Below are 15398 nucleotides of genomic sequence, written 5' to 3' on the forward strand. Positions count from 1 at the left end.
GAACAAACACATGCAAAAGCTAGCAGAAGGCAAGAAATCACTAAGATTAGAGCAGAACTGAAGGAGATTGAGACACAAAAAACCGTTCAAAAAATCAGTGAATCCAGGAGCTGGTTTTTGGAAAAGATCAACAAAATTGATAGACTGCTAGCAAGACTAATAAGAAAAGAGAGAAGAATCAAATAGACACAATAAAAAAATGATAAAGGGGATATCACCACCAATCCCACAGAGATGCAAACTACCATCAGAGAATACTATAAACACATCTACGCAAATAAACTAGAAAATCTAGAAGAAATGGATAAATTCCTAGACACATGCACCTTCCCAAGACTAAACCAGGAAGAACTTGAATCCCTGAATAGACGAATAACAGGCTCTGAAATCGAGGCAATAATTAATAACCAACCAAAAAAAGTCCAGGACCAGACGGATTCACAGCTGAATTCTACCAGAGGCACAAAGAGGAGCTGGTACCATTCCTTCTGAAACAATTCCAATGAATAGAAAAAGAGGGTATCCTCCCTAACTCATTTTATGAGACCCACATCATCCTAATACCAAAGCCTGGCAGAGACACAACAGAAAAAGATAATTTTAGACCAATATCCCTGATGAACATCAGTGCAAAAATCCTCAGTAAAATACTGGCAAACCAAATCCGGCAGCACATCAAAAAGCTTATCCACCATGATCAAGTTGACTTTATCCATGGGATGCAAGGCTGGTTTAATATAGGTAAATCAGTAAACGTAATGCATCATATAAACAGAACCAAAGACAAAAACCACATGATTATCTCAATAGATGCAGAAAAGGCCTTCGACAAAATTCAACAGCCCTTCATGCTAAAGACTCTCAATAAACTAGGTATTGATGGGACGTATCTCAATAAGAATTATTTATGACAGACCCACAGCCAATACCATACTGAATGGGCAGAAACTGGAAGCATTGCCTTTGAAAACTGGCACAAGGCAGGGTTGCCCTCTCTCACCATTCCTATTCAGCATGGTGTTGGAAGTTCTGGCCAGGGCAGTCAGGCAGGAGAAAGAAATAAAGGGTATTCAGTTAGGAAAAAAGGAAGTCAAATTGTCCCTGTTTGCAGATGAAATGATTGTGTATTTAGAAAACCCCGTCTCAGCCCAAAATTTCCTTAAGCTGATGAGCAACTTCAGCAAAGTCTCAGGATACAAAATCAATGTGCAAAAATCACAAGCATTCCTCTACACCAAAAACAGCCAAATCATGAATGAACTCCCATTCACAATTGCTTCAAAGAGAATAAATACCTAGGAATCCAACTTACAAGGGATGTGAAGGACCCCTTCAAAGAGAACTACAAGCCACTGCTCAACGAAATAAAAGAGGACACAAACAAATGGAAGAACATTCCATGCTCATGGATTTCACAAGAATCAGTATTGTGAAAATGGCCACAGTGCTCAAAGTAATTTATAGATTCAGTGCCATCCCTATTAAGCTACCAATGACTTTCTTCACAGAATTGGAAAAAACTACTTTAAAGTTCATACGGAACCAAAAAAGAGCCCGCATTGCCAAGACAATTCTAAGCCATTAAAGCGATCATTAAAAAGTCAGGAAACAACAGGTCCTGGAGAGGATGTGGAGAAATAGGAATACTTTTACACTGTTGGTGGGACTGTAAACTAGTTCAACCATTGTGGAAGACAGTGTGGCGATTCCTCAAGGATCTAGAACTAGAAATACCATTTGACCCAGCCATCCCATTACTGGGTATATTCCCAAAGGATTATAAATCATGCTGCTATAAAGACATATGCACATGTATGTTTATTGCAGCACTATTCACAATAGCAAAGACTTGGAACCAACCCAAATGTCCATCAATGATAGACTGGATTAAGAAAATGTGGCACATATACACCATGGAATACTATGCAGCCATAAAAAAGGATGAGTTCATGTCCTTTGTTGGGACATGGATGAAGCTGGAAACCATGATTCTGAACAAACTGTCACAAGGAGAGAAAACCAGACACTGCATGCTCTCACTCATAGGTGGGAATTGAACAATGAGAACACGTGGACACAGGGTGGGGAACATCACACACCAGGGCCTGTCATGGGGTGGGGGGAGGGGGGAAGGATAGCATTAGGAGATAACACCTAATGTAAATGATGAGTTAATGGATGCAGCACACCAGCATGGCACATGTATGCATATGTAACAAACCTGCGCCGTGGTGCACATGTACCTTAGTACTTAAAGTATTAAAAAAAAAAAAAAGCCTTCATGGGAAAGAGTGTTAGGTATACCTCTGTAAAAAATCAAAACATCTGTACATCAGAACTAGAATTAAAGGCAGATAATAAAATGAAGAAAACTTCTTCCCATACAAAAACAGGCAAAGGAAATTCATGAAAGGGAGAAAATTGGCCAGTAACATATATGAGAAGATTTATACTGTAATGGAAATGGAAAATAGCTAGAAGTAGCATATTTTTCTCATTAGAATGGCTATGAATGTTCTTTGAGCCAGTAGTTTAACTTTTTAGTTTTTAATTATTGATCATTAGAAAATCTTTTAAGACTGATTGCATGAGGAAATTCTCACGATTTAATAATGCTAAAGTGAAAAAACCTACATGCATTTTGTCTCAATTTATTTTACACATACAGAAAAAAAATTAACCAAATGACAGTCATTATCTCTGGGTAATAGGATTATTGGTTATTTTTCAGCGTGTTTTTTCTCAATCTACATTTACTGCAGTCAACATAATTTATAATCAGAAACTTGAAGGGGAGTTTAGAAAGTATTTAAAATGCAGATTTTAAAAATAGTATTTATTTGCACTTGACTGTAACTCTACAGTTGGATTTTACATGTGCTTCTATTAATAAAATGTATTAAGTATTACTAGTTACTAATATATTTACTAATAATTTTAATTAATAAGTAATATATTAATAAGACAGGTACTTTAGGACTGTTATGTGAACTTTGTACGATGGCTAAATTTTTTACCACTTTATAAAAGTCTTTGCAATTTTTTTACCATAGTAATGGGGCTTTTACTTGAGCTCATTTCGAGCACTCATTGTCTTTTTTTTTTTTTGAGGCACAATCTCACGCTGTTGCCCAGGCTGGAGTGCAGTGGTGCAATCTCAGCTCACTGCAACCTCCACCCCTCCCCTGGGTTCAAGCGATTCTCCTGCCTCAGCCTCTCAAGTAGCTGGGATTACAGGCGCCTGCCACTACATCTGCCTAATCTTTGTATTTTTAGTAGAGACAGGGTTTCACAATGTTAGACTGGTCTCAAAATCCTGACCTCAGTTGATCCACCCACCTCAGCCTCCCAGAGTGCTGGGATTACAGGTTTGAGCCACCGCACCTGGCCCACTCAGTGTCTTTAAATTGATTTCTTAAAAAACAAACATGAGATAATTAACATTTTATTGTTCCCAAAGAATGATCCTCCATTGGACTCACCCATCAATTTTATCTTTTATTTAGATGAGTTTATTCTTTCTTAATATACTTTGTCCACATATGCTGTTACAGCATCCACGTTTGTGTTTGTATTTGGCAGCCATATTTTCTGCTCTTAAGAATCTTCAAGATAAGATTCGACGCTTGGAACTTGAGAGGATTCAGGCAGAAGAAAGTGTGAAAACTTTGTCTAGAGAAACAATTGAATATAAGAAAGTGCTGGATGAACAGATACAAGAAAGGGAGAATTCAAAGAATGAGGAATCAAAGCACAATCAAGGTTTGTTTATGAAGAAAATTAAATTCTATCAAAATAAGTGTTGCGCAGTATTAAGTATTCTAAAAGAAATACTACATTAGTGTTTTGTAGTGGTATCTTCAAGTACTACACAACTGCATTGTATTCAGGTGCATTTTGAGGCGTAAATGCTGTTGTCATACATGGTATTTATTTACTGAATGCAAGGCCAGTTTGACTAGCATGTAGAAAGAGAATGATTTCGGTAATCTGAAAAGGTTTCTAGGTCTGTGGAAGGTGTTTTTATTGTATACACAGTAGATTCAAGTCCTGTTAACAGCTTGTTAAAACTTTTATGGGTGAGTTGATTTCTGTTTTTCTTATGTATTCTTTTTAGAACTGACATCTCAGTTGTTAGCTGCAGAAAATAAATGCAATCTATTAGAAAAACAATTGGAATACATGCGAAATATGATAAAGCATGCAGAAATGGAGAGGACATCTGTGTTAGAGAAACAAGTAAGTAAAGCACCTCACAGATTGATACTCAGGAACAGTTAGTTACGGGGAAAACTAATTGAATAAAGATTTTTTTTTTCTTTCGGTGAGGACTAATAGTGCTGTTATAGCCTAGGACTGAAATTTCTTGGCATCAGTTATGAAATCGAAAAATGTGATTGGCTTTTTTTGTTGTTGTTATTGTATTTGGTAGAGTTTAACTTAAATAGTAAAAATACAGTTGTGAGATGTTTTAAAGTTATGTTAGCTTCTTTGAGTCTACATTATAAAAAGTGTAAATAACCATATAACTCTATATCTCTGAAATAAATTTAATGACTTAAGTGAGATAGTAGATTGCTTTGTAAAACTCTTCAGAATTGTTATTTAGCATAACATTTTTGTGCTTTCTTACACCAGAGGTCTTCATATTTAGGTAACCCGCACATTTGTGAGAAGATATCACAACATCAGTCTCAAATATATTGACTGATCAATTGATCGGAAATAGGGTCTCACTCTATCACCCATGCTGGAGTGTAGTGGCATGATCTCAGTTCACTGCAACCTCCACCTCCTAGGCTCAGGTGATTCTCATGCCTCATCCTCCCGAGTAGCTGGGATTACAGTCACATGCCACGATGCCCAGCTAACTTTTTGGTGTGTGTATTTTTAGTGTAGGTGGGGTTTCACTATGTTGGCCAGGCTGGTCTCAAACTCCTGGCCTCAAGTGATCAGGCCGCCTCGGCCTCCCAAAGTTCTGGGGTTACGGTCATGAGCCACTGTCCCTGTCCTTGTGTATATTTTTTAAAACTTATTCCTTTTTCTGTTATGAATCTGGAGTTTGCATTCATTATCAGTGCTACAGTTTGTGGAGATCTTAACTCTATTATGCAAAATTTGAATGTTTTTATGCTTAACATTATGCTAGATGCTCTGCAGTGTAAAAAAAGAAATACTAGGCAGTTGTCCCTCAGTATCCATGAGTGAATTGGTTCTGAGACCCCTGTGGATAGTAAAATCCATGGATGTTCAAGTGTCCTATAAAATGGTGTAGTATTTGCATATAACCTACACCCAATCTCATATACTATAAATTATCTCTAGATTACTTATAATACCTAATACAATGTAAATATAATGTAAATAGTTGCTATACTATATTGTTTGGAGAATAATATCAAGAATAAGAATCTGTATATGTTTAGTACAGACTCAACCATCCTTTTTTGTTTTTTCTCGTATATTTTCAATCCACAGTTGATCGAATCCATGGATGCAAAACACACAGATACAGAGGGCTTACCGTATGCTTTCTACCCTCAATCAGCTTTCAGTTCTCGTTGGAGATAATTAGACTTAAATATTTGAGCAATCATACAACAGTATTTGAGAAACTGTCTCAGTAATTAATTCTTGTGTGTGATAGGTGTCTTCACTATGTTATTGCGTTTATTTCAGTGGTTATATGTTTTCATTTTCATTTGGGTCTTTTTCCATCCACTTAGTTTTGTTCTTTTAATGTACTGTAACTCTGGTTTTTATACCTTCCTTTTATCTCTTTGAACACTATAAATCTCAATTTTAAAAAATTATTTGATGTTTTCAAAGTGTTAATCTTTATTTGTTTGGTTTTATCTGTTGATTCTCCCTTATGGTATATCATTTTTTTTATGGGAACTTAAGAAAAGTTAAATGGTGGTCTCATTTTTTCATTTATTGTGGTAATTCCACAATAAATTCCTCAGTTGTGTGGGCAGCCTTATGGGCCAGTTGTGAATTTGCCTTTGGTTAGGCTTGATGGTTTTCAGTGGTTGTGGCTGGGCAGAGTGGCTCACACCTGTAGTCCCAGCACTTAGGAGGCCAAGGCAGACAGATCACATGAGTGCACGAGTTCAAGACCAGCCAGGCCAACAGAGTGAGACCAAGTCTCTACAAACAATAAATAAATAAAATCACTGGTTCTGATCCAGATTTATGTTACTATATTGGCTTGATATTGTTGATCATTGTGGATTATACATTGCCTAAAGTTTTATATTCCTGCACATTCTGTGTACCCCGGCTCCAATATTGCCTTATGTGATATTGACTTCAGTATCCTTTCATTGCTTTTGAGTTCCTTTCTCTCTTTTTTGTATCTGAAGATTTTCCTTTCTTGCTTTCAAAATTGCTGTGTAATTGTATTAGTCCATTCTCACGCTGCTATAAAGAGCAACCAAGACTGGGTAATTTATAAAAGAAAGAGATTTAATTAACCCACAGTTCTGTATGTCTGGTGGGGGCTTCAGGAAACTTAACAATTATGGTGGAAGGGGAAGCATACATGTCCTCCTTCACATGGTGGCAAGAGAAGGAAGTGCAGAGCAAAGCGGGGAAAAGCCCGTATAAAACCATCAGATCTCGTGAGAATTCACTATCACTAGAACAGCATGGGGAACCACTACGATGATCTAATCACCTCCCATGAGATCTCTCCCCTAAAATGTGGGGATTACAATTTGGATTACAATTCAAGATGAGATTTGGTTGGAGACACAGAGCTAGACCACACCAATAATCATTTATTATTATTATGTCTGCTGTGTTTGTCTAACATTTCTGTGGATGGGCTGGAGAAGGGTCAGTTTAATAAGACAGCTTTAAGATGTTTTGACTAATATATATCTCAGAGACAACTATGAGGCATATATAATAGATGTCAAGAGCTGTTAATATCCACTAAGATGTGGCTAGAAGGGAATTAGTTCACACAAATTCCTAAATTATTGCTTTATATTAATTTGTCATATTCAAATTTCTATTAATATGGTACCTATTGTTATAGACCTATTTTGAAGACACAGTTTACAAGTTCAGGCACTTTCCACCAATAATAGACCTTGAGTTAGTATATTTGAAATTATCCCAGTGTAGTGGTGTATGGGTGGATTACTTGAGGTCAGGGGTTTGAGAGCAGCCTGGCCAACATGGTGAAACCCTGTCTCTACTAAAAATACATAAATTAGCCGGTGTGGTGGCAGGCACCTATAGTCCCAGCTACTCAGGAGGCTGAGGCAGGAGAATTACTTGAAACCCGGAGGCAGAGGTTGCAGTGAGCTGAGATCATGCCACTGCGCTCCAACCTTGGTGACAGAGCAATACCCCATCTCAAAAAAAAAAAAAAGTCTATATAGGAGGCAATCTTTATAAATCTTTGACTCTAAACTTCAAAAAAAAAAGTTTAGGGCCGGGTACGGTGGCTCATACCTATAATTTCAGCACTTTGGGAGGCTGAGGCGAGCTGATCACAAGGTCAGGAGAGCAAGACCATCCTGGCTAACACGGTGAAAACCCCGTCTCTACTAAAAATACAAAAAATTAGCTGGGCATGGTGGCGGGTGCCTGTAGTCCCAGCTACTCAGGAGATTGAGGCAGGAGAATGGCATGAACCCGGGAGGCGGAGCTTGCAGTGAGCCGAGATCATACCACTGCACTCCAGCCTGGGCGGCAGAGTGAGACTCCGTCTCAAAAAAAATTAAAAGGATATTATACGTAGAATTCAAAGGAAATATAAAAAGATAGATGCCAAAACCATAATTTTTACCCTAATTAAGAGATTAACTACTTAACAGGACCAAACTAAAAGTATTTGTATGTGAAGCCTGTATGTCCAATAAATCCCTGCTATCCCAGAGCATAAAGATAATGTCACTGTATAAAACTACATATTAGATAAATAGCTATAAGCCAAGGCAACTGAGGTAAGAATAGTATCCACTTGTATCAGTCATTTATTGATGCCCCCTGTGGTTCATTTTAATGTTATTTTCCTAGAAGTAGTTATGTGAAGGGCCAAATGACAGCATAGAAAAACACCGTTAAGTGTTTTTCTCTTTTTTGATTGTCAAATTATCAAGCTGTATTGAATATTGTTTTTCAGGTTTCCCTAGAAAGAGAACGACAACATGATCTAACACACGTTCAGAGCCAACTTGAAAAATTGGATCTTCTTGAACAGGAGTATAACAAACTTACCACAATGCAGGCCCTTGCAGAAGTCAGTGCATGTGTCTTTTTATTGTTAACATATATCAGGGTGTTTTGTTTTTTTTTAAGGTTAATTATTTTGTATCACTGGATATTTATAGCATTTAAAATGATCTTATAATGAAGAAATATATTAGAATTTTAAAAAAATATAAATTTGGAGAGAGTGTTCACATTTTACAATCTTGGTGGGCATTTTTTTTAATGAAAATGTTTGTTAAAAAATTAAGTGTTTTTGAGTATCCTTAAGGCTTGCATCACTTGGTTTAAGTTGCTCTCTGAGCTAATTTTAGTTTTAATTATTTCATTTGGGAGATATTTAATACCACTGAGAATAAAGTTCCAGATTTAGCCTCCATATCCCTATTTACATTCATGTAGCGCTGTGTTCTTTGGCCATAGATTTTACCTGTAATTTTGTCCACCTGCCTCACAGATGATAATTGAACACAATAGAAGAGCATCATGGATGCCATCCAGCTCACAGCCTCCATTACTACAGTGATCTAACCACCTTATATTGAGTAGGATAAAATTTACATGTTCCAATGCTGCTATATTAAAATTTTACAGACACTTAAGACTTTTCACCCTTATCCCTTTGGATGTTTTTATCACTAGAAAAAAATGCAAGAGTTGGAAGCAAAACTCCATGAAGAAGAACAGGAAAGGAAACGCATGCAAGCTAAGGCAGCTGAGGTAAGTTAAAATGTGAGAAAGTGGGCTCTTCATATTTCTTACCGCTTTTTATGTACAAGTAAACAATTATATTTGGTTATCTTACATTATTTATATTTTAGAATAGTCCAGCATATAAATTTTCAGATACAGGTTAATGTGGAAAATTATGAACAAGTATTTTTATAGACAGCAAAATTTGTACAATTTTTTAGCATGTTTGTAATTGTGGAGTTTCAGTCAGCATTTTAAAAAATGACACACTAATATCAGAGATTATACACATAAGAAGGTTTGTAACCATGTAAAACTTCTTATATGGCCACTATCAGAAAAATATTTAAAAGCTCTTACAGTGTCCTACTTATAGGTACTTCTCTTCTTTGGTGACCTCAAGATGTCAGGACAGAAGTTGAGATAGTGGGTTGCCCCAGTAGCTGATGACCCAGACCAGTTAACAGAAGCCACCACATGAGGAAAATGAGCTCTACTCTCTCCTAGTTTTGGATTTTATCCCATGCAGTGGCCACCAGATAGAATAGGTGAGGCAGTGTGGATTCACAAAAGCATTGAGTTTATATGTACCAACCAGAAATGCGTTTCTAGGAGATACATGACAAGACCACTGAAGTAAGTCTGACTTACAGACTCAGTAAAATAAAATGTTCATGTTTTAACTGAAGACACTCTCCTTATGAGCTTATTTGCTCAAATTCCTCCCAGATACTCCCCTGCCCCTCCCAGGGTCTTTTATTTTTATGACATATGCGTGTATCTTTTTTCGGATACACACAAGAATCAGGTCTTGATTCCAAAGAGTAGAGCCTCTGCAGTTCAATCTGTGACCAAAGGCCTACAATGTCTTGGGCTCACGTCACATATGTGATTACAGGAATATAAAAGTTATCTTTGTTACCTTGTCTATTTCTTCTAGTGTGTCTCTAAATTTGTTGACTTAATTTATTTTCTATTAAATCAGATATAGTTCTTTCTCAAACATTTACCTTCTGATCAATTTGTAGATTGTTGTTGTTTTCCCTCAGTGTGCTTTCTGAGTTACAAAGCCACATGGCTTAATTTTTGACCAACAGATTTTCTTTGCCCATTTTCTCTTTAGGGTTGGCCACTTCACTGTGTTTCCATTTCCATATTTGTAACAAACAAACTTGTGGGTTGTGCTTTATATGCATTGTGGTGTTGAGTACATTATATATGAAATACAAAATTTAGTAAGTTCCTTAGTTAATGAATTTGTAAAATGATTTATGGTACTTCTGTTTTCTCCTTAATTTAGCAGGCAACACGTAGGGACCAAATTAGTTGTTGCTGGTAATATGTTACCAGTAAATATTTTGAGTTGGTGGTGAACATTATTGTACTGAAAGAACAATGAGGGATAGATACGTGGTTCCAAGTCTAGTGTTGGGCAAGTTATGTAACTATTCAGAGCCTGGATTTTTTCCATTGTTAAATAGTGGTCTGCTGAGGTCAGGAGTTTGAGACCAGCCTGACCAACATGGTGAAAACCTGTCTACTAAAAATACAAAATTGGCCAGGCGTGGCAGTGCATGCCTGTAATCCTAGCAACTTGGGAGGCTGAGGCAGGAGAATCGCTTGAACCTAGGAGGTGGAAGTTGCAGTGAGTTGAGATCACACCATTGCACTCCATCCTGGGCAACAAGAGCAAAACTCTGTCTCAAAAAAAAAAAGTGTTCTGCATTTTGCATCTTCTTGGTGTTGGGGTGATCAAATGAGAATAAAAAATAATGAAAGTGCTTTAAAATGTTTTAAAACTGTAGCACAGAAATAAGATAGCTGCTGGGAAGAATAAATAAACTGGAAGTTAAAATACTCAAAAAAATGTTCTTGTATACTGTTTACACTCATTGGCATCATAAGTCTTCTAGAGTAGTAATTTCCTGTTCATTGAATTATATCTAGTCAATTTACTATGTATAAAGCAATGTTAGGTGTATTGGGAATGTATAGATGCTTCCTGTATTCCTTTGTCACGGAATAGATTTTTTTTACCCCAAAGCTGCACTCATGTGGAAAGTAATAGTGATAATCTCAGTATCTGTTTTTATGGAATCTACTGGTTCTGAATATTTGTTCTAGCTCCATTATAATTTCCTGGGGAACTTTTAAAATACTTTAAAATATGAATTTCCCCAATCTGGAAGGGCCAAAATCATGAGGTCTGGACAGCCACCTGGCAATCCAAATTGTCCTCATAAACTGCAGACAGTTTTGGTACATATAGGCAGATTTGAAACAACCACTATTCTGGACAGGTTTTTTTTTTTTTTTTTTTTTTAAGGAAAGTTGAAAGTTGGCTTAGTGAAAAGAGCAGTCCTTTTTTGAAATTCTTAGTAAATGCTTGTGGAATTTCTACCATGAAGACAGGGTATTTTTAAATTAGTATACTTACTAAGCTTCTAGAGAAAAGGACTTGGTAACATTTGCATGATAGCTTCCAGTGTTTTTGTTTTTTGGTATTTTTTTGGACATAAGTTTTCAATTCCTTTTTCTTGTATGTGCATGACTTTTTAGAAGGGGAAGAAATGTATTCTGCTCTTTGGCTGTTTTGTATCTGGTAATGTAGTAGATGCCATTTTTGAAAAGAGAATGTATTGAAGCAATGGTTTGGGGCTAGATACATTCATTGCCTTTTAACTCATTAGATAGAATTTATGGAGTAGCCACAAATACTGAAGGTAATGTGTTCCACACTGAAGAAAGGACAGATTATAACAAAGAAGGTCAAGATAAAATGAGAGACTGGTATGTATTTAAAATATTTGACAAACATTGATAGATTGGTTCAAGACATAGTTATACAGCTATAATACGTTTTTCAGTTAGATACTACCATTGGCTTTTACAGGCTTTCATAGGTTTTATTCCTACAGCATTAACTTTAGACTCTCATTTTTCCTAGTTGCAGACTGGTCTAGAAACAAATAGACTTACTTTTGAAGATAAGGCAACTCCACGTGTTCCCAGTGCAAGAAGAATTAAAAAAAAGAAGTCAAAACCACCAGAAAAGGTGTGAAGACAGAACCAAATCAGGCAGAATGCTGATTACTTGGTATAGTTTATGTCAAAACACCCATAAACTGTATGGTGTACTACAACCTTGAGAGAGTAAATCTTTCATTCTCAATTTCTTCATTCAGAAGGTGGAGATAAGTAATACTTCTAAATTTTTATCCTGATAGTGAGAAAATATATAAGCATTTTGGAACTGCAGAACACTATACAAAATTAGCATTATTATTAGTACTGCATTATCTTGTGCTTTTACAATGTTTTGTGTATATGTATACTGATTTTCTGCTTAGAATGTAACTGTTGTTTTGTCAAGTGCTTTTTTCCCCCCAGCCTTTACTAGGCTAGGATACGTGCTAACAAGTACTATTAGGAGCTGGCTCGTGATCATAATGCCAGCTATAGATAAGGCAAGTAGTAGCCCAATAGTTAACTGAAGTTTCAAGTTAGTCATGTATAGTCAGTTTTTATTATCATGTGAATAAAATAAAATTGTTTTCCTTTTCTTTTTATTCAGAAAAGTTCTAGGAACTATTTTGGTGCACAACCACATTATAGATTATGCTTGGGTGATATGCCGTTTGTAGCTGGGAAGGTGAGTTGGTCAAACTCTGGATTCTTTTTGTACAATGTGGATCCTTGAATTAAGTCTCTGCATCTGCAAGTATGTCTATAAATGGAATGAACATTTTTCTGTCCCTGTACCAGTGTGGATCACAGTGATGTGAAAATGAGATGGGGGGAGGTTTTTTGGGATTGGGGAAGCAAAGAAGAGATGGGGAGGATACCTTAAAGTAGATAAAATATATGTGGAAAGGAAGTGATAAAAACAGAGACCCTAAGTTGAAGAAGGTGTCGTTTCAGATAGGGGTCAAGGAAATAAGAAATGGTATGTTTGTAGCATCAGATTTTTAGTATCAATCCTGTTGAGTTATATTCAGATATAGGTAGATATTTGAATAAGCATATAGCACATTCTACTTGTCCTAACATCCAGATCATTTCTAGGACTCATTCTCCAAGAAGCAGTCATACGTACACTTGAATCTTAAGTTTCTTTAGCACTTGAATGTAAAGCTGTATCATCATATATCAACAAGTACTGAGTGAAATGCCTAAAACTGTGCTAGTTGACACTACTTTATAAGCTGTGTTGCTGGTGGTTTTATGTTTCGATTCCAACTAGATTGTCATTCTAGCATCTTGGGAAGTAAATGTTCTTTTGAATTTTATATTTGTTTATATTTATTTTAAACCCCTAGTAAATTTGGAGTGAAATCATGGGGAATATAATACGTTAGTGGTGACAAGCATTTGAAAAAGGTACAGTTGACCCTTGAACAACATGAGTCTGAACTCTGTGTGGGTCTACTTACAGGCAGATTTTTTTTTCAATAAGTATCTCGGAAAATTTTTTGGAGATTTCTGGCAATCTGAAAAAACTTGCAAACTGTATCTTAGAAATATCAGAAGCTAAGAAAAAGTTGGTATGTCATGGATGCATAAAATTGACTATGTCAATACGAGTGCATTTTATTATTTACTACCATAAACGTACACAAGTCTTTTTAATTATAATTTATCAAAAACGACTTGCACACAGACTACGTGGCGCCATTCACAGTACAGATAAATGTAAATAGATAAAGATGCAGTATTAAATCATAACTGTATAAAATTAACTGTGGTACATACTGTGCAACTGATAATTTTGTAGCCAGCTTCTGTTGCCATTGTGATGAGCTCAAGGGTTGGGAGTATTCACTTAAAATGCCGTGTGATGCTAATCATCTTCAAATGAGCAGTTCATCTCTCCAGCAAATTGTGTGTCACAGTAAAAAGTGTTCTCTAGCAGTTTCATATTTACCATCATGTTTAGCACAATACAGTAAATACTTTGAATAATACCATAGGACCCATGTCAAGTGCTACTAATGATGGTGGAAGTGCTCCCAAGAAGCAGACAAAACTCATGCCATGACAAGAAAAAGCTGCATTGCTTGCTATGTACCATAGATTGAGGTCTGCAGCTGCAGTGGTTCACCATTTCAAAATAAATGAATCCAGCTGAAGGACTATTGTAAAACAACAACAACAACAACAACAAAGGAGCCTGGCATGTTGGAGTGCACCTGTAGTTCCAGCTACTCAGGAGGCTGAGGGAGGAGGATCACTTTAGCCCAGGAGTTCAAGACTGTAGTAAGCTATGATGGCACCACTGTACCAGCATAGGTAACAGAGTAAGATCCTGTCTCTTAAAAAAAAAAATTAAAAAAAAAAAAAAGGAAATTCGTGAAACTACCAGTGCAGCCACTCTAGCAGGTGCCAAAACCTTGTGCTTTTTGCAAAATAGCTTTTTACCTCTTTGAAAATGCAGCTTTTATGTGGATGCAGGATTGCTATAAGAAAGCCATATTTATAGACTCTAATAATGATTTGAGAAAAAGGAAAGTCATTATATGACAACTTAAAAGGAAGGTGAGGTATCTAAAGATGGAAAATTTAATTCCAGCAAAGGATAGTTTGATAATTTTAGAGGTTTGGCTTTAAAAATGTCAAGATAGGAGAAGCAGCTTCTGCTGACCAAGAGGCAGCAGATGAGTCCTAAGATGCCATTAAGAATATCATTGAGGAGAAAGGGTATCTTCCTGAACAGGCTTTTAATACAGACAAAAGTACCCTATTCTGGAAAAACGTGATGCCATGAAGGATATTTATAAGTAAGGAAGAGAAGTCAGCACCAGGATTTAAGGAAAGAGGAGACAGGCTAAATCTACTATTTTGTGAAAACACAATCAGATTTACAATCAGGATTGCCCTTGTCTATAAAGCTCCTAATCCCTGAGCCTTCAAGGGGAAATACACCCAACTGCCAGTCTTTGGGTTTACAAGAATGCCCCGTTGAGAACCCTTTTTCTAAACTGGATTTAGAAAAAGCATTGATCCAACAATGCTTTGTCCCTGAAGTCAGGGAGTAATTTGCCAGTAATGCCAGTAAGAGACTGCCTTTTAAAGTCTTCTTAATACTAGGCATTGCCCCTAGCTATCCAGGAGCATGGAAGTTCAACACCAAAGGCATGGAAGTAGTCTACTTGCCCCTAAACACAAGGTGTCTAATTCAGCCTCTAGATCAGGGAGCATAAGGACCTCTAAGGCACGTTACATACACTGTAAAAAGGGTTCTTAATGCTGTGGAAGAGAACTTGAGAGAGAACATTATGAAAGTCTGGAAGGATTACACAGTTGAAGATGATGCCATCATTTTTATAGAAAAAGTCATGAAAGCCGTCAAGCCTGAAATAATAAATTCCTGTTGGAGAAAACTCTCCAGGTGATATGCATGATTTCACAGGATTTATGACAGAGCCAATCATGAAAGAGATTGTAGATATGGCAAAAAAAAAAAAAAAAAAAAAAAAAAA

The 15398-nt window shown here is 36.5% G+C and overlaps 1 protein-coding gene across 1 annotated transcript in view; it reads left to right on the forward strand.

The window, feature by feature from the left end:
* CEP57 (centrosomal protein 57) overlaps positions 1–15398 on the forward strand; it is a 42544-nt gene that overhangs the window by 19408 nt on the left and 7738 nt on the right. The window contains exons 3-8 of the mRNA XM_023225669.2: positions 3583–3762; positions 4118–4239; positions 8141–8257; positions 8869–8946; positions 11867–11974; positions 12494–12571. Coding sequence (XP_023081437.1) covers positions 3583–3762; positions 4118–4239; positions 8141–8257; positions 8869–8946; positions 11867–11974; positions 12494–12571 — 683 coding nt within the window. The remainder of the gene's footprint in view (positions 1–3582; positions 3763–4117; positions 4240–8140; positions 8258–8868; positions 8947–11866; positions 11975–12493; positions 12572–15398) is intronic.

The sequence above is a fragment of the Piliocolobus tephrosceles genome, chromosome 13 (assembly GCF_002776525.5).
Source record: "Piliocolobus tephrosceles isolate RC106 chromosome 13, ASM277652v3, whole genome shotgun sequence".
Lineage (NCBI taxonomy): Eukaryota > Metazoa > Chordata > Mammalia > Primates > Cercopithecidae > Piliocolobus > Piliocolobus tephrosceles.